At 42.7% G+C, this 24,868-nt stretch overlaps 4 protein-coding genes across 4 annotated transcripts; all 4 read left to right on the forward strand.

The window, feature by feature from the left end:
• The first annotated feature begins 62 nt into the window (after nt 1–62).
• Nucleotides 63–3,261, forward strand: LOC143037098 (uncharacterized). Its single transcript, XM_076205212.1, has 2 exons — nt 63–95; nt 2,824–3,261. The coding sequence occupies exons 1-2, from the start codon at nt 63–65 to the stop codon at nt 3,259–3,261; spliced, it is 471 nt and encodes a 156-aa protein (XP_076061327.1).
• Nucleotides 3,262–8,308: 5,047 nt separating this feature from the next.
• On the forward strand, nt 8,309–8,967 carry LOC143037099 (uncharacterized). The gene is made up of 2 exons (XM_076205213.1): nt 8,309–8,320; nt 8,533–8,967. The coding sequence occupies exons 1-2, from the start codon at nt 8,309–8,311 to the stop codon at nt 8,965–8,967; spliced, it is 447 nt and encodes a 148-aa protein (XP_076061328.1).
• Nucleotides 8,968–15,272: 6,305 nt separating this feature from the next.
• Nucleotides 15,273–15,931, forward strand: LOC143037100 (uncharacterized). The gene is made up of 2 exons (XM_076205215.1): nt 15,273–15,284; nt 15,494–15,931. Exons 1-2 carry the CDS (start codon nt 15,273–15,275, stop codon nt 15,929–15,931), a joined length of 450 nt encoding a protein of 149 aa, XP_076061330.1.
• An 841-nt stretch (nt 15,932–16,772) lies between these two features.
• LOC143037101 (uncharacterized) lies at nt 16,773–20,346 on the forward strand. The gene is made up of 3 exons (XM_076205216.1): nt 16,773–16,803; nt 17,339–17,349; nt 19,909–20,346. The coding sequence occupies exons 1-3, from the start codon at nt 16,773–16,775 to the stop codon at nt 20,344–20,346; spliced, it is 480 nt and encodes a 159-aa protein (XP_076061331.1).
• The last annotated feature ends 4,522 nt before the right edge of the window (nt 20,347–24,868 follow it).

A 24,868-nucleotide genomic window follows, 5' to 3' on the forward strand; every position in this document is an offset into this window, starting at 1 on the left:
CCTCATTTGTAAATAAAGCCGAACGAAATATCTGAAACCTTTACGTTTTTCCTTATGACGACATGACTGACATGGGAGATACACCTGACAAGAGTGTATGTGTTTTTCTCCGAGAGTGTAAGATACATACAGCTTATATATGCATTAGTCAATCTTCATCGATCACAAACAGTCCATAATACAGCTGAAGCGTGACTCGTCCTCATACAAAATTGGCAAATAATGAAAAAGTACCATAGAAACTGGTCACCGACTTGTATATACTTGTTTCAGTCGAACTGAATGAATGACTTTTTCTTTAGTTAAGAGGTAAATCCCTCTCAGTGATCAGAGAGTGTTTGGGAGAATGAATGACGAACAAGTAGCATAGAGTTTGGGTGGCAGAAGAAAGGAGAGTGCGACTGAGATGAGATGGATGGGATGAGAAGATATATGTAATGGTGTGGTGAGTCAAAGGAGTATCAAAATTATAAAATATAATATTAAAAGTATAAAAGATAAAAATACATAAAGACTGTAAATGGGTGAATGGACCACCCACCCAGCATTTGTTCCGTATATCAGTGATATGGAAGGGCATGAATGAGTTTGAGCTCCTCTGAATGTCGCTCAGGTTTTTATGAGCCAGTTGTCGCTGTATTTTTGTATGGTTAAGTAGTAAGGGTAAATCAGCCTGGGATGCCGCACTGTGCGGTAATGTTCCTCACTATACACTGTGTTAAACTCACGTTTACTTAAGTAGCAAGGCGCAGGTGAACGTTGAGTCCAAAAGTGCTGAGATGGGAGGGGTGGTGTTAGTATGTCTTTTGTTATAAATGTCTGCTTTGACTCAGCCAACTCTTATTATAAAAGGGGTTGTTGCTCTTGGTATCTATATAAATACTTGACAAAAAAAAGAAGAAAAAAAAAGAGTACTGCAACAACATCTATCCCGGCGTTTTGGGTAGTGTACTGGAAAGTGGCCCGACCTAGACTTCACATTTCTGCATTCAGGGAGAAAAGGATGAGGGTACGCTGGGCAGACCGAAACGATTCAGAGCGAAAACACTTCCCACCAGACGTCAACCTCAGGGATCGAGCCGGATGACGTACCTCACAAACAACTATACTCCCATTAGAAGGTATAGAACGATACCGTCTGTTTCATCGCCGGTTGGAAATGTATCAACGTTAGAACATATGTATCACTTCACAACGCTGCAAACACCCATCTACTCTCCCAGCACAAGCATAAGGTGCACTCCAGACATCTTCAAAGACTTCACGCCACACATAAAACGCTAATACGACTCATTACATCTACGTAGATCACACCGTAATGACATCTTGTCTTCTGCGCCATCCTCTCAACTCCAACATGTATACACTAGAAGTCTTGTATGACCTGAAATCAACTCACTTCTCGTACGAAATGTACACACACTTCACATGAACAATGACACAACCACACGCGTAGATTAATTTGATTTCTACAGGTAACTCTTTCTCAGTGTCTACCTTCTCATTTCAGTTTACCCACGCCACTTTACTTGTTAACTATCGATGCTAGCCCCCTCCTCCTCCATTTGCCTCCCGAGCCGCAATAGACAAACAAAACGACCAAATATACAGCTCCTTAAAACGTGTTCATTGTGGTAATCTATCTTAGGCAAACATCTTTCATTTTTCTACAGATGTCTCTTCCTCGTGCAAAAACATATCTCACAAAGTGGGTGGTCTGACCTAGTTGTTCTTAATCCTAATCCTGTACTTTCATTTGTCATGATTCCTGGATTCCATTTCTTTTCGTATACATATACATTCTTAATATCAAGAAGACCAGGGAATTTGAAGGAAGGAGACACCGAGGAATAATGAGAGAACATAGTTTTATTTACAGAACGGATAGTCGCTGAAATACAGAAGTATTATACACACACTTGTGTCATCTTTTTATGATGCCTGTAGCATCGTCCTAACTGGTTGTACCACTCGATGTTATGTCTACCTACATCGTTGATACGTAGTTTATTCAAAGAAATAATACATTCCAAAGGTTGGCGTTGTTATCATTACTGAAGAAATCTCCTTCTATGGCGTTTCTCATTCACTATCTAAAACCTTTGATATCACAGAAAACCCATTTCGAATGGTATTTTGTGTAACGTCGAGTTTATGAAATCAACGTCCTGACTCTGAGAGAAGGAATGACAAATATTTTAGTTGTTGATATAATGTATAAAAAGGTGTCAGTATATGCAAAAATGGTTTGTAAGCTTAGTTACAACATGTAATGAAGGTTTGCATTAATAAATCTGTCTTAAAAGACCACTACTAGAATATGAAGTGAAAAATAAGTGTCGGCTTCCTGCAGTAAAACCTCATTACCTCCATGCGTACAGGGTAGGTACTGACCACGCTTTTTTTTTTTTTTTTTTTCGCTGCATCTAGTGGTTGAAGAGAGCCTCTACCACGAACCGCGGGCAAGGTCATGCTCGTTGTTAGCAACCCTCATTCTGACCCCCCCCCTACCCCGCCCAGCCCTACCACTGTGACCTCACACCGGTCTACGGACACGTTTGTATATATAGAGCACCGAGAACGATCCATCGACATCACATCTTCCACCATGGTGCTTAAGGTAGGTTCTCCTGCCATTTTAGCCCCATCTCAAATGTTTAAAAAGCGGCATGCTTGTGTGAACTTATTGTTAGTCTGCACTTTAGGATGTTTGTTACCCATTGGTTTTCTATTCCTTAGTGAATCTATTTTGCATGTAGTGAGCTAAAACGTGTTAAGAAACTACTGTCATGCTTTCTGTACACTCTTGCTTTCCTCCGGCAGATCGCAATCGCCTGTGCTCTCCTGGCACTCTGCCTGGCACGTCCAGACACCCGTCCGTCCTACAGTTACGGTGCCCCCAGCTTCTCGGATGAATCTCACGAGTCTGAGTCTCAGGAGGACTTCGGACCAGCCAAGTACGAGTTCAACTACGCCGTCAAGGACGACTCCTCTGACAACGACTTCGGCCACCAGGAGACCCGCGACGACGAACTGACCGAGGGAACCTACTTCGTGCACCTCCCCGACGGGCGCCTGCAGAAGGTGGTGTACTTCGTGGACGGTGACTCTGGATATGTTCCGGAAGTCACTTACGAGGGCGAGGCCCACTACCCGGAACCCGAGTCCATCGAGGATGACTCCGACTCCGAGGCCGACTCGAGCGAGGAGAGATACGTTTACGTCGCTCCTCCTCCATCTCTCTACGGAGCTCCCAACTAAAGCCCTCTCGCCGAACTAAGGAGTCGCCTTTGTGATATCACATTGTCATAATAATATTTATTCCATGTCCTCTTTTGTGAATAAACTCAACGCAAATATTTGTATCTATTCTAATTTTCCTTAACTTGACATACCTAATGTAACAATATGGGAAATACTCAACAAAAGTGTCTGCACTTTTCTCAGACACCGTCTGGAACCAAGGTCTTCTCGTGAAGCTGCAGGAAATGATCAGCCCCAGTAATCTAATACATATAATCAGGGCGCCACTGTGCACAATATCACAAGCGATGGTCAACGTAGCCGTCTCTACTGACTGCAAAATAGGGTCGCTCAGGATTGGCCACTTGCTTCAACTCTAGACAACCTCTACACCTCCAACGTTCCTGCCTCGTCATACACACAATACATATATGCTGATGATGTTACTCTCACTGCATCTACAACAGACGCCAAATAAGCAGAACAAAAGATCTCTGCTGATATCAACATCATATGTTACTTTCTGATGAACTGGAAGCTGAATGTGTCTACCAAATACTGTCTTTAGTAACTTGAGCAATCACCGGGCAAACTAACAACTTAAAAGTGCAGCCGAGTTTAGGAGCATTCCTCAGTTTTGACCTAAGCCCCTTATACCTTGGCGTCAAACTTGACCAAAGTCTCAGCCGTAGAAGCCATCTGACAATTCTGAAGGGAAGCCAACTGACAAATCTGAAGAGCAATGTCGCTGCCAGTGCTGACCTCAATAGTCGCCTAACGAGCACTAACTTGGGTGCTTCTTTCCACACCCTGAGAACCTCGGCATTGGTACCTGTCTTTTGAGCGGGAGAATAACGTGTCCTAGTTTGGGCACAGAGTGCTCATATCCATGGACTTGACGTGCCCTTTCATTGTATATTTTGACATATCTGATTGCAACCTTTGTACCCTAATGTGAGCGCGCACGCACACACACACACACACACACACACACACACACACACACACACACACACACACACACACACACACACACACACACACACAGGATATTGGATATTGGATATTGTTACAAACACACATGCAAACAGACCTACACACAAAAAAACACACACAAACACTCACACTCACACTCACACACACACACACACACACACACACACACACACACACACCTCGCGAAAAACCTTCTGGGGTAGAAGTCAACGAGCTCGAGACTCAGGTCATGAGCTGATCCTTCGCCGATGGACGCTCAGCTGTGGACACTCAGCACGTGGAGTTAGACAGAAAGAAAATCTTAGATCATGACCCTCGGCAATGGATTAGTCGAGACTTTAGGGATTCCTTCGGGGGACTTTCATGACTCCTTCGGGGGACTTTCATGACTCCTACGGGAGACTTTGAAGACTCCTTCGGGGGACTTTCATGACTCCTTCGGGAGACTTTCAAGACTCCTTCGGGAGACTTTGAAGACTCCTTCGGGAAACTCTGAAGACTCCTTGGGAGGCTTTGAAGACTCCTTTAGAAGACTTTGAAGACTCCTTCGGGAGACTTTCAAGACTACTTCGGGAAACATTGAAGACTCTTTGGGAGGCTTTGAAGACTCCTTTGGGAGTATTTGAAGACTCCTATGGAAGATTTGAAAAACTCCTTCGGAAGATTTCAAAGTTGAATATCCGTGAAATTTTCACGTATGTGTGTTTGTTTGTGTGTATGTGTGTGTGTGTGTGTGTGTGTGTGTGTGTGTGTGTGTGTGTGTGTGTGTGTGTGTGTGTGTGTGTGTGTGTGTGTGTGTGTCTGTGTGTGTGTGTTTGTGTGTGTGCCCTCGGTGCTGTTGCGAGTTCAGCTTCCAATTTGCCTTGAAACTACGTAAAAAAAAGACTATTTCGAGTGGAGTTAAACGGCTTCTGTTATAGTCTCTGCAGACTCCAGACAAAGAATTTATTCAGCTTAGGGAAGAACTACTCTAACAATGTCCCTCACACATTCTGTTACTGCTGAAAAGTAAAAGCGACAGCTTGAATAGATTCGCCTGGCGGCAGCCGTCCGACTTTCCAGTACTGTCCGGAATTATGGTCAGCGGGCCCTAATGGCCCGTTGACCTTAATTCCCATCCGCTGTCACTTTTTTTCTTTCCCGGCCGGCTGGCCTCGTTTTTTCACGGTTTCCCGGCCAGGCAGCCTCCTTACGTTTCCCTTCAAGTTTTCTTTCCAGCTTTCCAGGACTGCCGGCCTCGTTCCTTTGCTGGCTGGCTGTCCTCCTATTCTTTCTGTTTTTCTTTTCGACCTTCCCAGCTACCCGGCTATCGTTCCTTTTCTAGTTTACTTTGCCGGCCGGCCTCCTTTCCAATCGACTATTTCTTTCCATCTTCCCGGTCGGCCGGCCACGTTCTCTTTCAATTTCCAGGCCGACCGGTCTCGATAGAATTCCTTCTTGATATTCCTTCCCAGGTATCCCGGCCGGCCGGCGGGTCTTGCCGGCTTCATTCCGTGCCACCGCCGGCCAGCTTCCAGTTCCTTCACTCTCAGACACGTCCCCATCAGCCCACGAGACGGAGCGGCGCGGACGGTCGTTGTCACACTGAGGACATCCAAGATGATCCAACAACTTTGACCCGAGGACGGCAGGGATCCTTCTTGGGTAGTCTTTTGCCTCGTGTCGCCAGGCGATTTTATTCAGTTTAAGTCAAGCCTCGCGGGTGTCTCTGGGTTAAAGCTCGTTTCCATTAACCCTAGATGATGGAGGCTGTGTTCCTGTATTCATTTCTTATCTTTTATGTATTTTGTATATATTTATTCATGTATAACATTTACGTATTTTTGTATGCATTTATGTATAATGGTTATGTATTTGTGTGTTTTTATGTATTAAGATATTCATTTATATATTATATTAATGTATTTTTGTCTATTATCTATGTATCTAAGTATTCATCTTTTAGTTACTTTTGGTTGGCGCCGGGCGATATTATTCAGTTTGAGTATCTCCGTAGTTTCAAGAATTGTGTGTGTGTGTGTGTGTGTGTGTTTGTATTTTGTAAGAGGCTGGTAGATGAAGGTAGACAAGTAAGGTAGATAAAGGGTTAAGTGGTGAGAATTTCATTTTATGAGTTGGATGTTTGGTAAACAATAGCCGCGAAAGAGTTGCATAATCTCGCTGTTCGTCTAAAGTTTATAAACAACCGCTAGAAACCTGATTTCAGTGCTGTATAAATGCTGATGTAACAATATGTAAACTAAGCCAGTCATGCATCGACATCGTGATTGCTTGAGTAAGCAGTATTCCTTAAGACGTTTGTAACAGTCTTTTTGATTGGAGAAAGGGTGGAGGAGGAGAAAAAATTATTGGTTCATGGGTGTAAAGACACACCATTAGGGTAGGCACTTAGATGTAAGAGTAAAGATTATTGGACTGGGGAGGTCGTGACGTCGGTGCGAGGTGGGTTATTGAGTAAATTGAGGATCCCAGTGTGGACTCCCTTGGTGTAAATTGACAAGCCAAGTGTAATATTATTTGGGAAGAAAAGAAGAAAATCTTGCATCCGTTTAATTCACCCTTACATAAGACAGTGACGAAAAGTAAGTTGAAAGTGAAAGAAGAATTACAAAACCATAGAAGGGGAACAGTAAATCGTAGTTACTACAGTGGTAGAGGAGGTGACGGAGGTAATAATTTACCTAACTGTATTTACCTCTCCAATCTATCATGCCTGTTCACAAATTGTGTGTTTGTGCGTGTGTGGAAAAACTATGCACACAGACGGACAGAAACAGACAACGGCACACAGAAACACAGACGGACAAATACAGACGCAGCCACGACAAATATCAATATTGATGATAGATACTGTGTATATATAATGTGAGTTTCTTATTATGTATGAGACTAGTGGTCATATTTTTTTCTGAGGTGACATTTCTAGTATACGATTCATACGTTTTTTCTTCTGGAATTTAGATGACCGTATCAGGTAATGTGAAAAAAGGAAATGAATAAACAAATAGGTAAAGTAAATAAAAAAGAATGAAGCAATGATAAATGGATAAATAAATGAACGAAAAAAATATATCTACAGTACCTATGTACCAAGGGCTTCTTTCCCTTTGTAAGAGAGGTAGTCTTGTCATCCATCCCACTCCCATTTACCAGCCATTGTTCCCCTCTCCTCTTAGCTCCTCGTAGATGATGGGGACATCCCTGAATCCCGTCCACTGCCCCGAGTCAGAAACAACGCAGTAAGACACAACCCACCCACTAGAATTAAATAGATGAAAAAGACAAATAGAAACAAACGAATAAATAGTTAAACAAACAAATCAAAACCTTGATCATTTTTTTTTCTTTTTTCAATTTAAGTTTGGATTTCGTTGGGAAATGATTAATTCTACGTTAAGTGTATTTGAGCTAATTCCTCTACATGTTAGTTTGACAAAGGTTTTTCATCTGAATGATAGGTTGAAAAGTCCTTCTCTAAGTAAGCGTATATCATTAATATGTGTACTATATTTACTTGCTTATTTGATTTGATTGGTAGAGTGAAAAGTAATTCTTTAAGTGAGCATACATTATTAATATGTGCACAGTGATTATTTACTTCCCACTTATTTTAACTCAACCGTACTTCTTTCTCTATGTTAATTTGGTATATGTATGTATACGAATGAGCTTATTCTGAATCTCTCCACATGTCATTACTGACGATTCTTTCTGAGGAAGCTGGTTACCATAAGGACTGGAGATCTGCAGAAGCGAATTTCTCTGAGAGGTCATTGTTGCAACATTCAACGGAAAATAAGTGTTGACTCCCTCCTCCCACATTCTAGCATCTACGGGAGGTCTTGACCGCCCCTTTTTTGCTCAATTGAGTGTCTCAACAGAGTCTCTCCCATGCAATGAACATAAAAGAACCCAAGTAGCTCATCGCCAAGGGCAAGGCCAGGCCCGTTACTGGTAACCCACGTTCTGACCCTCGACCCTGCCACTGTGACGTCATACGGGTCTGCGGCCACAAATGTATATATATATAGCACCGAGAACAATCCATTGACATCGTACATCCCACACCATGGCGCTTAAGGTAGGGTCTCCAGCCACTTTAGCCGAAGCACCATTGGCTAATGGCGACATCCTACTGTGAAATTGTTGTTGGTCTAAAACTTAGGATACCAGTTCGTTGCTCGTTGGTGCCATATTCCTCAGTGAATATTTCATTGTATGCAATTGGCTTCAGTGATTTGTAAAGTAGTTTATGGTATGTTTTAAGTACAATCTTGCTCTTCTCCCCGGCAGATCGCAATCGCCTGTGCTCTCCTGGCACTGTGCCTGGCACGTCCAGACTCCCCTCCCTCCTACAGCTACGGTGCCCCCAGCTTCTCGGATGAGTCTCACGAGTCTGAGTCTCAGGAGGACTTCGGACCCGCCAAGTACGAGTTCAACTACGCCGTCAAGGACGACTCCTCTGACAACGACTTCGGTCACCAGGAGACCCGCGACGACGAACTGACCGAGGGAACCTACTTCGTGCACCTCCCCGACGGGCGCCTGCAGAAGGTGGTGTACTTCGTGGACGGGGACTCTGGGTACGTTCCGGAGGTCACCTACGAGGGTGAGGCCCACTACCCAGAACCCGAATCGATCGAGAATGATCACTCCGAGTCCGAATCAAGCGAGGAGAGATACGTTTACGTCGCTCCTCCTCCATCTCTCTACGGAGCTCCCAACTAAATCCCTCTCGCCGAACTAAGGAGTCACCTTTGTGACATGACATTTCCATAATATTTATTCCATGTCCTCATTTGTGAATAAACTCAAAGCAAATACTTGTATTTATTATAATTCTCCTTGACACGACATAGCTAAAATCACAATACCCCCAAAAAAGTGTTCGCGCTTTTCTCAGACACCGTCTGGAACCAAGGTCTTCTCGTGAAGCTGCAGAAAATGATCAGCTCCAGTAATCTAATACATATAATAATGAGGGAGCTACTGTGCACCAAATCATAAGCGATGGTCAACGTAGCCGTCCTACAGACAGCAAAATGGGATCGCTCAGGATTCGGTACCCTACACCTCCGACGTTCCTGCTTCCTCAGACTCATGATACATATATGCTGATGATGTTACTCTCACTGCATCTACAACAGACGCCAAATAAGCAGAAGAAAAGCTCTCTGCTTATGTAAACATCATCTGTTAGTTTCTAATGAACTGGAGACTGAAAATATCTACCAAAGACCATATTTTTACTCACTTTAGCAACCAAAGGGCAAACTACCAACTTAAAAGTGTAGCCGAGTTTAGGAGCATTCCTCTGTTTTGATCTTAGCTCCTTGACTTGACCTTGGCGTCAAACTTGACCACAGTCTCACACATAGGAGCAATCTGACAATGCAGAAGAGCAATGTCGCTGCCAGTGCTGGCCTCATTAGTCGCCTAACGAATACCAACTTGGGCGCTTCTTTCCACACCCTCAGAACCTCGGCATTGGGACGAAGACTTCGGCAATGACTTCGGTCACCAGGAGATCCGCGACGATGAACTGACCGAGGGAACCTATTTCGTACACTTTTCTAACGGGCGCCTACAGAAGTACTAAGACTTTCAGAACATTTATATTAAGACTTGGTTTATCAGCGGTAGAGTACTGTGTTCCCGTTTGGAAACAGAGCGCTTATGACCACGGACTTGACGTGCTCTTTTATGATGTAGTTGGATATATCAGACTGAAACCTCTGGACCCCAGTACACCTATCATTTGTGTCCTCTGGATTCCTATGAATCATCTATCATTCGTGTCCGGGATCCTGCCACCACAATTTCATCAAGATGACATCTGTAAGCGTATTACCTAAGATCTGGCCAGCCAAATCATCTCTTGTATAATGTTCTCACTGAGAAGCCCCAAGAATATTGAAACCGATGAAACCCCAGTGGTCTATGGAGAACCTGGTAGCAAAGGACTCTTCAGATACAGTGGCTCCTGAGAGGCTCAAGCCGTACATAGATGCCTGTTAGCCTTATCCTCCAGGCAGCAACTTTCTCAGAGTCTTGGATACAGCTAAGACTACGAACAAATGCTGGATGCTTTGCAGAGAGCATGAAAAAACAAGGAATCTCTCTCTCAGGCCTATGTCCATACAGTCAAATATAAACCCATGAACGCGTTCAGAACGAGTGGAGCGTGAAAGGACCTCTCTGTCTATCAACAGACTTATATAAACCTGAACTTGTGACCTACCTCAGTAATTGCAGATAATAACAGTAAACACAGGTGACGGAGTCAATAGCGGGATCAATCCACGGCACCACGTGTGTAAAAAGGCAATTGGAAGGGCTACTTATAAAGTAACGTGGATCCCCAAGTGACCTCACCTAAAGTACTATGTACTCATTACACAGTTGACTGCTCTTCCTAATATGGCATTCATGAAGACGAACCCCGGCAGGGTTGTACGATCATGTTTATCCGACTTCAGCTCTTTTTTAATATATACATACATATGCTGAATATCTAGATGACAAGATGAGTAAGAAAATGATGAACAATGTGGAAATGTATGATACTTTAATTTCGACCCACAGTCTTGTTCACAGAAGTGATAGGCACTGAAACAGAGGCATTATATACACAAGTGGGTCCTCTTTGAAGACGCTTGGGCTATCTTCCTGGTTGTGGCATGCCACGTCATATCTATATACGTCGTTGATAGTGATCTCGCAGACTTAGCCAAATAAAATATTAACTGTGGTTTATGTCATTAACATTAAGGAAAGCTGGTATCTTTATTACATATACTTTTTGTGGAACCTTGATCTAATATCACAATAGTAAAAACTAGTTTGGAATGTGTTCCGTATTTTTTAACATAAACCACAATACCTATTGGTGAAAATAATATAGTTCATAAAACAACTGCTTTACTTTTAACTTTAGAACTGAGCTTATCGTTTATCATATGGTTATTCACTGTTCAATCTAATTTGAGACTTTTCTTGTTGAAAGCACTTATCATATCTTGCAAGTCTTCTATTACTGAAATCAGAATGTCAACAGTAAATCTCAGATGATTGAAGTATTTCACATTAATACTCAAACTTTTCCCTTACGAGTACAAGCCTGTTTCCTTGAAAATCCCTCCGATGCAAGAAAGAAATAAACTAAGTGGAATTGTATCCGCTTACTATATTTCCTCCTCGACTTTTTTTGATAACTGAACGAGCACATTCTGAATTGCTGCACATTTTATCATAGACGGAAACTTTTGAGAACTTTAGTTAACATAAGGGCAGGAGGTCTGCACTAGAGAGTTTCTCTCGAAGGTCATTGATGCAATATGCTACGGAAAGTAAGTGCTGGCTTCCTGCAGTGTATTCCCATTACTCTCCCCACCTCCTAACGTGTACGTGAGGTCTTGACCACTCTTTTTTGCTAATTTTGGTGCTTCAACAGACTGACTCTTTCACACAATGGATGCAATGGAACCAACTGGAATATCACCAAGGCCAAGGCTACGCTTGTTACTAACCTCCACCATGGAACTTGAAGTATGTTCTCCTGCCACCTCAATCTTAGCACTATGGGTTAATAGTTGCTGTCTGTGACAGTGTTGTTAGTTCATAGTTTAGAACTTGAATTTGTTGTTCATTGTTCATGCTGTGGATGTGCTGTGTCTTGCGACACTGCTTCTGACCCAGGGCAGTGGACAGGGTGCAGGGATGACCCGTCATCTAGGAGGTGCTAAGATGGGAGGGAGGGTGGAGGGGTGTGGAGTGTTTTCAGGGATGGAATGGGTGGGAATGATTTTATGCCTTTTCCTTTTTGGCTACCTCCCTAGTAAGGGGGAAAAAGCCTTGGTATATGTATGTATGTAATTTGTTTCTTTATCCATTTATTCATTTGCATTTAATAAACTTTATTTTCATATTGAGGCACTAATATCATACTTTGAGTGCACTCTTGGTCTTCCCCCGGTAAGTCGATGTCGCCTGTGCTCTCCTGGCACGCCCACACTCTCCTCCCTCCTACAGTTAAGGTACCGCCAGCTTCTCGGATGAGCCTCACGAGTCTGAGTCTCAGGGAGACTTCGGGCCCACCAAGTATGAGTTCAGCTACGTCGTCAAAGACGACGACTTCGGCAACGAATTCGGCCACCAGGAGACCCGCGACGACGAACTGACCGAGGGAACCTACTTCGTGCACCTACTCGACGGGCCCCTGCAGTAGGTGGTGCACTTCGTGGACGGGGGCTTTGGGTATATTCCAGAGATCACTTACGAGGGCGAGGCCCACTTTCCTGAATCAGAATCGATCGAGGATGATCACTCCGTGTCCGACTTGAGCGAGGAGATTTTTGTCTATGGCGCTCCTCCTCAGTCTTTCAACGGAGCTATCAAATGAGGCCCTCTCGCTGAACTAAGGAGTCATTTTTGTGAAATTACTGTGTCATCATAATACCTATTCCATGATCTCATTTGCGAATAAAGTCAAAATAAATACTTGGATCTATCATCCATTCCCTTAGCGCGGCACAACTGACATCACAATATGGGAAATACACTTAACAAGAGTTTATACGATTTCCTCTGATGGTGTAAGCTGCACACTACTGATATACAATCACCGTTCATTGGTCAGAAACACACTAACTCGATTATACCATTATCTTACCTAGTAATACGTTAAGGTTATACATCAAACCAAGTTGAGAAATGATAAGAATATACCATAGACAATTCAAGGGCTTTGCCAGCCAAGAAACATTCATTAGTCCAATGCATTGGTGACGAAGCCGAAAGGTCTGGGCTCCGGTGGATGTGAATGAGAATCATCATATGGTGAAGCGGTAGGGAAGAATCAGCATTGGCTGCCACGCCATGCGGTGGTGTGCCTCGCTACACTGTGTTGGACCCACGTAATGTGAAGGGGCGCAAGAGAACGTTCATTTTCAAGGTGCTGGGATAGAAGGGATGTAGGTTAGGTACTTCGGTGTAGATGTCTGCTTTGACTCGGCCAGTCCCTCTAATAGAAAATATTGAGCCTGTTGGTGTACACATGAATACTTGATGAAAATACAAAGCATCAAACACCGAGTCTGGTCTTTTGTACTTCCACATAATAAGACACAAAACACTGTAGGACTTTACACGTAATGTAGAACATACTTGACGGGGCACATGCATAGGAGCAACAGTGGTGCAATAAGACCAGTGTATTGAGACGTGAAGCTGTATAATTACACTGGAGCTGAACAAACAGAAGAATCACGGAAACTGCTAGTAACACAAATATCCCTGTTAAGGATGATGCCAGTGATTGTATCTAGCACTGGTCAGACCAACAATGTGTCGGTCATCAGGATCGAGCCTTTCGAACAATTACTCCCATTAGAAGGTTCGAAACATTTTCATTCGTGCCATCATGGGTTCGAAATGGAGCAACTTAAGAATGTCTGTTAATATCCATCTTCTCAAACAGCACAAACATAAACTGCACTCTAGACATATTGAAAGACTTCACACCAAACATGAAGAGCTAATACGACACATAACACCTAGACCTCACTGTAAAGACTATTTGTTTTTTTGCACCATCCCTCCAATCCAGCCTGCATGCACAAGGAGTCTTGTATGATTTATGTGGATACTAGTTCAAATGTGATATTCACTGTTACACGCAGGAAGAGAAATCAACTCTCTTCTCGTGGGAAATGTATTGACACACACTTCATATGGACAATAACACCCCTACACGGACAAATGTACAAATGTTTTCTCTTTTACTAAGTTTCAATTAATCTCTGATTATTTCTCACGGTGTCTCTTCTCATTTCAGTTTACCTTCCTTATGTTGTTGCTAACTATCGACGCTCGCTCCCTCCTCCCCTTGCCTCCCGAACCGCAATAGACAAATGTATAGAATATAAGGAATCTATTTACCAAGAGCTATTTCCCCCTTATAAGAAAGGTAGCCTATATAAATAAAACTTCTTAAAACGTGTTCATTGCAGTAAACCCTTTTATGTAAACATATCTTTAATTTTTCTACAGACGTCTCCCCTTTTCACAAAAATCGACCCTGCAAAGCAAATGGTGTCACCTAATTGTTCTTAATCCTAATCCTGTACTTTCATTAATGTTTCTTGACTCCAGTTTGTTTCGCATATGCATACCTACTGAATATCAAGAGAACAAACGAAATTGAAGTTGGAAGACACATAGGAATAATAGGAGAACATAGTTTATTTACAAAGCCGATTGCCGTTAAAACTCAAAGGTATTATATACACAAGTACGTCATCTTTTAGGATGCATGGACCATCTTCCTAGCTGGTTGTGACACTTTCTGTCATGTTTATTTACGTCGTTGATACTTGTCTTGCTCGTTTATTCAAATAAATAATACATTCCCAAGGCTGGCGTTATCAATACTGAAGAAATCTCCTTCTACTGCGTTTCTCATTCACTTTCTAAAATCTCTGATATCACAGCCTTAACTCAGTTTGTCTGGTGTCTTTTGTGTTAGGTCATGCGTTTATTAAATCAACGTTCTGACTCTCCCTGGTAGATGGAAAAAAAACCGTTTTAGTTTCTGACAGAAAGTATTCAGCTTCTATTAGTAACATTAGTTTAGAACAGAGTGTGTTCCTTTTGAAAACAAGCGTGAATATTAAAAGGGCGTCATTATAGGTGAAAATGGTTTACGAATTTAGTTACATCAAGGAATGGAGGTCTGCATAAATTAATTTGTTTTAAATTATCAGTACTGGAATTTGCAGTGAAAATACGTGTCGGCTTCCTGCAGTGTAACCTCATTGCCCCTAAACGTATAGGGGAGGTCTTGACCACGCTTTCTTTTTGCCCCCTTCAGTGTCTGAAGTGAGGCTCTCCCATGCACTGAGACCAAGGCCACGCTCGTTACATGTGACCCTCTTTCTGACCCCGGCCCTACCACTATGTCGTCACACTGGTCTATGGACACGTTCGTATATATAGAGCACTGAGAACGATCCACCGACATCATATCTTCCACCATGGTGCTCAAGGTAGGGTCTCCTGCCATTTTAGCCCAAGTGCTAATGGTTAACAGCGGCCAGATTGTGTGACCTTATTGTTTTTCTGGAATTTAGAATGTCGGTTTGTTGTCCATTGGTATCTTATTCCTTAGTGAATCTACTTTGCATACAGTGAGTTAAAGTGACATGTTGAGGAGCTAATGGCATTCTTTGTGTGCACCCTTGCTTTCCTCCGGCAGATTGCAATCGCCTGTGCTCTCCTGGCACTGTGCCTGGCACGCCCAGACTCCCGTCCCTCCTACAGCTACGGTGCCCCCAGCTCCTCGGAGGAGTCTCATGAGTCTGAGTCTCAGGAGGATTTCGGACCCGCCAAGTACGAGTTCAACTACGCTGTCAAGGACGACTCCTCTGGCAACGACTTCGGTCACCAAGAGGCACGCGACGATGAACTGACCGAGGGAACCTATTTCGTGCACCTTCCCGACGGGCGCCTGCAGAAGGTGGTGTACTTCGTGGACGGTGACTCTGGGTACATTCCGGAGGTCACCTACGAGGGTGAGGCCCACTACCCAGAACCAGAATCGATCGAGGATGACTCCGACTCCGACGCCGACTCGAGCGAGGAGAGATACGTTTACGTCGCCCCTCCTCCATCTCTCTACGGAGCTCCCAACTGAAAAACATCTCGAGGAACTAAGAATTTTGCCTTCATGACATCATAACACAATCAAAATATTTATATATCACTTTTTCATTTGCGAATAAAGTAAATACAAATACTTGGATTTATTACGATTTTCATTGACACAGCATAACTGATATATTATGGGGGATACAATTGACGAGAACGTTTGCGGTTTTTTCTGACACCGTCTAGCACAAAGGACTTCCAGTAATGTAACATATTTCATCACGGAGTTCATATACACCAGAAATTTGGTGTTATTTATGGTGGTTAATGTACCCCACAGACTCAAACAATGGGATCGCTTAGGATTCGGTACTTGCACCAACTCTACACAGCGACTACACCTCTGATATTCCTGCCACTTTGGCCACACGATACATGTTACTATCAGTGTGTCTGCAACAAATTTCAAATAGGCATAAGAAAAGTTCTTTGCCGATATGAAGAACCGTCAATTTCTGAAGAAATGGGTGCTGAAGCTGTCCAACAAAATCTATATTTTCACTTATTTTAGAAACCACAGGGAAAACTATTAAGTATAATCGGTTTCAGGAGCACTCCTTAATTTCTTACCCAAGCTGTACATACTCTGGCGTCAAAATGACCGCAGTCTTGCCTACAGAAGCCATTTGACAATGCTGATGGGCAACCATCTCATAAAACTAAAGATCAATGTCACTGCCAGAGTTGCTCTCATTGGGAGCTTAAAGAGTACCAACACCAGAACATCGGTATTGTGACGTCCATTCAGCGGTAGAGCACTGTGTTCCTGTGTGGAAACAGCGGTCTTACCCAGGGACTTGACGTGTCCTTTTATGATGTAATTGGACATGGCTAATAAGAACACGAGCACAACGAGACGTAGCCATGAAATTAAGGTTGCAAGACAAGCGAGATCCAACCTAAAGGGCTTCTTTCATCTCTACAGAACAAAAAACAAGGATAGGCCTAATTAAAAACGACGAGGAAAAAATGAGCGAGGCGTTTAACAAATATTTTTCTCACGGTATTTACAAAGAAAAGGTTAGATATGGTACCTGACTGTGACCCGATTTTCAGTGGGGATGAAGGAAGTAGACTAACATCAGCATCAGTAAGGTAGAAAAGTCAAACAGATTGATAGATTAAAGTTGCAAAATCCTCGGGTCCATACGAAAAATTTCTGAGAGAACTTAGAGTGTCAATATAAAATCTGTGACCAATTATTGTTTTTGTGCCTATTGCTTGGGGTCTGGCAAACGTTTTTCCCGATTTCAAAAAGGGAGATAAATAGTTTATATGCATCTACAGGCCAATCAGTTTGACATCAGCTACAGGTAAAATGCTTGAATCAATAATAGCTAATAGAATCGGAGATTATATCGAGACATAACTTGATTCATGACTCACACCATAGGTTCTCCAAGGGTAAGTCATGTGTAACTAATCTTGTTACACTAATGTCTTCAATGCGTCAGCTAACAATGGTAGTTACAATGTTATTTACCTTGATTTTAGCAAAGCGTTCTACAAAGTGCCCCACCAGAGACTACTAAATAAAGTCAAAGCTCATGGCATAGGAGGAAAAGGGTTTGAATGGACTAGAGCATGGATCAGTAACAGAAAATAGCGGGTCATCATAAACGGTGTAAAATCCAAATGGGGGAATATTTCTAGTGGAGTTCCCCAGGGCTCGGTTTTGGGTCCCTTATTGTTCATTATGTATATAAACGACTTGGACCTCTTAGCTGAAGTCGAAAACCCCCTGTGCCCATTCATGGAGAACCTAGTAGCAGAGAACTCTTCAGATCCAATGGTACTTTAGAGGCTTAAGTCGTACACAAATATTTGGTAGTCTCATCCTCCAGGCAGCAATCATTCCAGAAAATCATGGATACAGATGATACTACGAACCAGTGGTGGTCGCTTTGCAGGAGGGATAAAAACTCGAGGAATCAGTAATCAAGGTCAATATCCATACGGTCAAATACAAACTCATGAACATATTCTGAACGAGAATAGTGTGAAAATACCTCCCTGTCTAACAGATTTACACAAACCTGAACTTGCGACCTATCTCAATAATTCTAGATCATAACAATAAACATGGGTGGAGTCACTAGTGGGATCAACCAACGACACCCCATATGTGAAATACAAAGCCTAGCAATTAGAATGGCTCCTTATAGTAACACGGACCCTCCTAGTGACCTTACCTAAAGTACTGTATCCTCATTACACAGTTGATTGCTCTTTCTCCTACTGTATTCACGAAGACGAACCCCGGACAAAATTGTTGGAACAAAAGGAATAAAGTTTCTATTACCGAATTCGGTGTTTTGTATTTTCACAAATCACGTTTACCTGACTTCAGCTCTTTTTAATATATACATACATATGGTGAATATCTAGATGACAAGATTGAAGGTGGGGGAGGAAAACTTACAGACATAGAAACACAAGAACATCATATACACAAGTAGGGCATCCTTTAGGGTATCTTTTAGGGCATTCATTTGTGGAACATCATGTAATGTGCACCTACGCTTTTAATAGCAGTCTTGCGGACTTAGGCAAAGAAATATCAAATTTCCTGTGTTTTGTATTATCATTACAGGAGAGAACTTCTGTGTCGTGTTGTCATTATTATTGTGGAACTTTGATCTAACATCACAGAATTCCAGTTCAGAAAGTGGCCATGCTTATCAACATAGTCATCACAGAGTTGGGTGTTCTCTGGACTCTTATATTATTTTTGTGTTTCCAACTCTACGTAACAGTAGATAGGGCAACTAATGCGGCTTTTTATGTGAACTATATTTACATGAATAAATTTAGTTTAGACTTGAGTGCGTTTTTTTAATAGTTCTAAGAAGAGCTAGGGTGTCTGGACGTGAAATTGAGTGAAGAGTAATACTCGAATGCAACTCACCTATTGTTAAAAATAATTTCGTTTATAAGAATAACTGCTTTAATTTTATCTTTAGAAGTAAACCTATGTTCACTGTATGGTTATTCACTGTCAAATCAAATTAAAAAAATTCCTTGTTGAAATCGTCTGGTGGTGGTGATGGTGATGGTGATGGTAATGGTGATGGTGATGACGACGATGATGATGATGACGATGATGACGATGATGATGACGATGATGACGACGACGACGACGACGATGACGACGACGACGACGACGATGACGACGATGATGACGATGACGACGATTAATAAGAACAATAATAATAATAATAGTATTTGACAATGAATCAAATACATGAAATGCAAATAATGAAGAGAACACAATTCGAAATAACAAATCAATTGCCGAGGATAACAGAAAAAACACGAAAGTTTATTTCCATTGTGGTCATTATAGACAAAATTTGTGAGGACTTTACTTAACCTAAGGGCTGGAGGCTTGCACAAACGAAATTCTTTCAAAGGTCATTGTTACAATATGGTGCGGAAAGTAAATGTTTCCTGCAGTGTATTCTCATTACCCTCCCCACTTAACATGTATGTGAGATCTTGACCACATCTTTTTGCCCGTCTTGGGTATCTCAACAGACTCTTTCATACAAAGAATGGAAAGGAAACAAATGGAACCTCACGAAGGGCAAGGCCACGCTCGTTACTAACCTCGATCTTATACGACCCTACCACTGTGACGTCACAGCTCTCCGCGGACGCATATATATATATAGATAGCCGAGAACGAGCCATCGACATTGCATATCCTCCACCATGGTGCTTAAGGTAGTGTCTCCTGCCACCTTAACCGAGCGCTTAAGGGTTACTAGTTCCATTCTGTGAAAGTGTTGCTAGTTCACAGTTTAGAACGTGAATTTGTTGTTCATAGTTTATTTAATTCTATTTTAACTATAAATTTATTGATCTGTTTAATCACCTACTCATTTGAATATCATGAGCTCTATTTCCATGTTGAGGCACTGATATCATGCTTTCCCTGCACTTTTGCTCTTCCCCCGGCAGATTACTGTCGCCTGTGCTCTCCTGGCACTGTGCCTGGCACGCCCAGACTCCCGTCCCTCCTACAGCTACGGTGCCCCCAGCTTCTCGGAGGAGTCTCACGAGTCTGAGTCTCAGGAGGACTTCGGACCCGCCAAGTACGAGTTCAACTACGCTGTCAAGGACGACTCCTCTGACAACGACTTCGGTCACCAGGAGACCCGCGACGACGAACTGACCGAGGGAACCTACTTCGTGCACCTCCCCGACGGGCGCCTGCAGAAGGTGGTGTACTTCGTGGACGGGGACTCTGGGTACGTTCCGGAGGTCACCTACGAGGGTGAGGCCCACTACCCAGAACCCGAGTCGATCGAGGATGACTCCGACTCCGACGCCGACTCGAGTGAGGAGAGATACGTTTATGTCGCCCCTCCTCCATCTCTCTACGGAGCTCCCAACTGAAAAACTTTCTCGAGGAACTAAAAAGTCGCCTTCATGAGCACACAGCGCCATCAAGATATTTATTTCACGTTTTCATTTGTGAATAAAGTCAAAAGAAATACATGAATACTTAGGTTTATCAATGTTTTCCTTACCACGACATAATTTACACCACAACATGGGGAATACAATTGGCAAGAGTGTATGTAGTTTTCTCTGACACCGCCTGACACCAAGGCTTTTCCGTGAAGCTCCAGAGAATTATCAGCTCCAGTAATCTAACGGATTTAATCAGGGAACTCCTGTACACTAGATGCTTAGCACTCTTAATAAGTTATAGTAAGCACAGCCGACTCCACAGACTGAAAAATGGAACCACTCAGGATTCGATACCTTAGCTACACATATATGCTGATGATGTCACCCTCACTGTGTCTGCAATAGAGGTCAAACAAGTAGAATAAATATCTGTTGATATGAACATCATCTTTTAATTTCTGAGAAACTGGAGGCTGAAACTGTCTAACGAGGTCAATATCTTCAATTATATGAGAAGCCACAGGGCAAACTATTAAGTGCACCCGCATTCAGGAGCACTCTTCACTTTTATCCAAGCCCTACAGGCCTTGGCCTCATACTTGACCACAGGCTCACCTATAGAAGCCTTCTGGCAATGCTGAAAGGCAGACACCTCACAAAACTGAAAAACAATGTCACTGCCAAAGTTTCTCTCATTAGGCGCCTAGAGAGTACGGAAACCCTCAGAACATCGATATTGGGACTTGTCCTTCCAGCGGTAAAGTACTGTGTTCCAGTTTGGAAACAGAGCGCTCATAATCATGGATTTGACGTGGCCTCTTATGATGTATAAGCAGCAACGACTGCAACAGCACTGTAGGAGAGAGGCCAAACGCAGAGTATGGAATCCAGTACATTTAACGTTTCGCCCAGCAGGGCTTCTTCTGAAGAAGCCCTGCTGGGCGAAACGTTAAATATATTGGATCCCATACTCTGCGTTTGGCCTCTCTCCTACTCTTATGATGTAATTGGACATATCGGATAGAATCCTCTGTACTCCGATGAATTACCTATTATTCCTGTCCCGAATCCACCCTCCCCAAATTCGTCGTGATGACATCTGTATATGGATGTACCTAAAAGCTGGCCAGCCAAAGCACCTCTTGTATGATGTTCTTACTGAAAAAATAAAAGGTCCAAGAAGGCTAAAATTAAGAAAACCCGTCGTCATTCATGGAGAACCTTGTAGCAGATTACTCTTCAAATATAGTGGTACCTGAAATGCTCAAGTCACAAATAGATGCTTGGTCGCCTCATCCTCCAGGTAGCAACCTTCCCAGAAAACCATGAATACTACTAAGACTACGAACAAATGCTGGACGCTTTGGAGAAAACATGAAAACGCGGGAAATATATGATTTAGGCCTTTGTCTATACGGTCAAATACAAACCCATGAACATGTACAGAACATGTACTCCCTGTCTATTAACAGAGGTACACGAACCTGGACTTGCAACCTCCTTCAACAACTGCCCATAATGATAATAATCATGGTTGATGGAGTCACGAGTGAGATCAACCCACGGCACCCCATATATGAAAATGCAAAGCCTGGCAATTAGAAGGGGACCTTATTGACGTGGACTCCCAAGTGACCTCATCTAAAATACTATATCCTCATTAGACAGTTGACTGCTCTTTGTCATATTGTATTCATGAAGACGAACCCCAGCAGGGCTGTGCGAACAATTGGAAAAAAAAAAAAAAAATCTGTACCCGAGAAACGTGTTTTGTACTTTAATTAATCATGTTCACCCGACTCCACTCTTTTTAACTACATACGTACACATGTTGAACATCTAAATGACAAGATGAGTAAGGAAATGAGGAATGTGAAAATTATAATACTTTCACGTTTCGACTAGTGGGTTCTCTTTCAAGACTCCTGGGGCCGAATCTATGAAAGATCCTAACACCTAAATCTAGACATAAATATTCAAAATGGCGGAATTTTACCTAAATCCATATGTCGGCGACCTAAATGCTTATGTCTAGACATTCTAGACATAAGCATTTAGGTCGCCGACATAGGGATTTAGGTAAAATTTCTGCCATTTTGAAAATTTATGTCTAGACTTAGAGGCTAGGATCTTTTATAAGTTCGGCCCCTGGGCCATCTCCCTAACTGGTTGTGGCATCCCGCGCCGTGTCTAACCTAAGCTGCTTTGATATTTCTTCTCATTCTCTATGTGGAGCCTTGATCTAATGTCACATCATTAACCTAATTCGGGAGGTGCCCCGTACTTATCAACATTAATCACTATACTTACTGGTAAAATTGATGTAGTTTATAAACAGCTTTATTTATAATTTAGTATTTCGGTTATTCGCTGTCGAATCTAATTTGAGACTATTCTTGTTAAAAACACGTCTTGTAAGTCTTCTCTTTCTGAAACCAGAATGTCATCAGTAAATCTCAGGTAATTAAAATATCTATATATTAATACGCTTGTAACTATCTATCGTGTCTGTCACGCGGTGACGTCACGGCAACGAAGCCTTCCAAAATTGCTGACGACTGATTGGCTGCGAGCGAAGCGAGAGTGGTGACGTCACGGCAACGGAGACGACTTATTGGCCGAGAGCGGTGACGTCACGGCAAAAAGGAGACGACTGATTGGCTGCCAGCTAAGCGACAGTGGTGACGTCACGGCAACGGAGACGACTTATTGGCCGAGAGCGGTGACGTCACGTCGCTTTAGCGCGTCCGACGCGACGTCACGGTGCAAAGGAATTGAAGTAGTTTTATTCTGGCTAAAGACAGACGATTTTATTCACCTATTTATCACATTCTTTCGATAAATGAAATATCAAAAAAGGCATTTACTCAAAGCTTAACGTGTGACGTCATGTCGCGTTGCTTTCTGAGCTCCTGACAGAACCTCACGAAAATAAGTAGATAAATAAATAAATAAACAGTATTCAAACGTCTATACAAGTTCAATCATAGGTTACATGAAAATAATCAAACGTCTATAAATGTTTATTGTGACATGACAAACGATTCAAATTTTTTATTGCCTTTATGATTGACCTAACGAGAAAGAGAGAGAGAGAAAGAGGGGAGAGAGAGAGAGAGAGAGAGAGAGAGAGAGAGAGAGAGAGAGAGAGAGAGAGAGAGAGAGAGAGAGAGAGAGAGAGAGAGAGAGAGAGAGAGAGAGACAACGGGAGAATTTGACGACAACGTCGGGAGACTTTGACGACTCCTTTTGGAGACTGAAGACTCCTTCGGGAGATTTTGAAGACTCCTTCGTAATACTTCAAAGTTGAATAACCATGGAATTTCCGCGGGTCCTATGTGACATGACATAAACGATTCAATTTTTTTTATTGCTTTTATGATTGACCTAACGAGAAAGAGAGAGAGAGAGAGAGAGAGAGAGAGAGAGAGAGAGAGAGACACGACGGGAGAATTTGACGTCGGGAGACTTTGACGGCTCCTTTTGGTGCCTGAAGACTCCTTCGGGAGATTTTGAAGACTCCTTCGTAAATCCCATGGAATTTCCACGTGTCCTGCTAGTTTCATATTAATACTCAAATTTTTCCCTTACAAGCTCGTTTCCTTTCGATGCAAGATCGAAACAATTTGGGTGAAATTCTATCACCTTGTTGGATTTCTCTTTCGAGAGATTTTTTTTTTAATGTAGTTGAATGAACATATCCTGAATTCCTCCAGATGTCATTATAGACGGAAGCTATTGAGGACCTTAGTTAACCTAAGGGCAGGACGTTTGCACAAGTGAAATTCTCTCAAAGGTCACCCCTGAAATATGCAACGGAAAATAATTGTTGGCTTCCTAGTGTATTCTCATTACCTTCGCCACCTCCCAACATGTACGGGAGGTCTTGACCACACTTTTTTGCTCCTTTTAGTGTCCCAACAGACTCTCTCCCATGCAATGGATGCAACAGCCCCAACTGGAACATCACCAAGGGCAAGGCCACGCTCGTTACTACTACGTCTTATACGACCCTCACCAATATGACGTCACAGCTCTCTACGGACACATATATATAGATCGCCAAGAACGAGCCATCGACATTGTATACCCTCCACCATGGCACTTAAGGTAGGTTCTCCTGTCACCTTAGCCAAAGTAGTATGGGTTACTAGTTGCATTCAGTGGAAGTGCTGCTCGTTCACAGTTTAGAACGTGGATTCGTTGTTCGTTGTTCATGTCTTCTTTTATGTTAATTGTTAATTAATTTGTCTGTTCATTTATTTGTTCATTTAAATATCATGAGCTTTATTTCTATACTGAGGCACTGATACCATGCTTTGGTCTCCCACCGGCAGATTACTGTCGCCTGTGCTCTCCTGGCACTGTGCCTGGCACGCCCAGACTCCCGTCCCTCCTACAGCTACGGTGCCCCCAGCTTCTCGGATGAATCCCACGAATCTGAGTCTCAGGAGGACTTCGGACCCGCCAAGTACGAGTTCAACTACGCCGTCAAGGACGACTC

The sequence above is a fragment of the Oratosquilla oratoria genome, chromosome 21 (genome assembly GCF_046742065.1).
Source record: "Oratosquilla oratoria isolate Oo_2021 chromosome 21, ASM4674206v1, whole genome shotgun sequence".
NCBI lineage: Eukaryota > Metazoa > Arthropoda > Malacostraca > Stomatopoda > Squillidae > Oratosquilla > Oratosquilla oratoria.

Coding starts and splice junctions, on each gene's coding strand:
- LOC143037098 (XM_076205212.1), top strand. CDS start 63: ATGACTGACATGGGAGATACACCTGACAAGAGT. Junction 96..2,823: donor GAGATACACCTGACAAGAGT/GTATGTGTTTTT, acceptor TTCCTCCGGCAG/ATCGCAATCGCCTGTGCTCT.
- LOC143037101 (XM_076205216.1), top strand. CDS start 16,773: ATGGCTAATAAGAACACGAGCACAACGAGAC.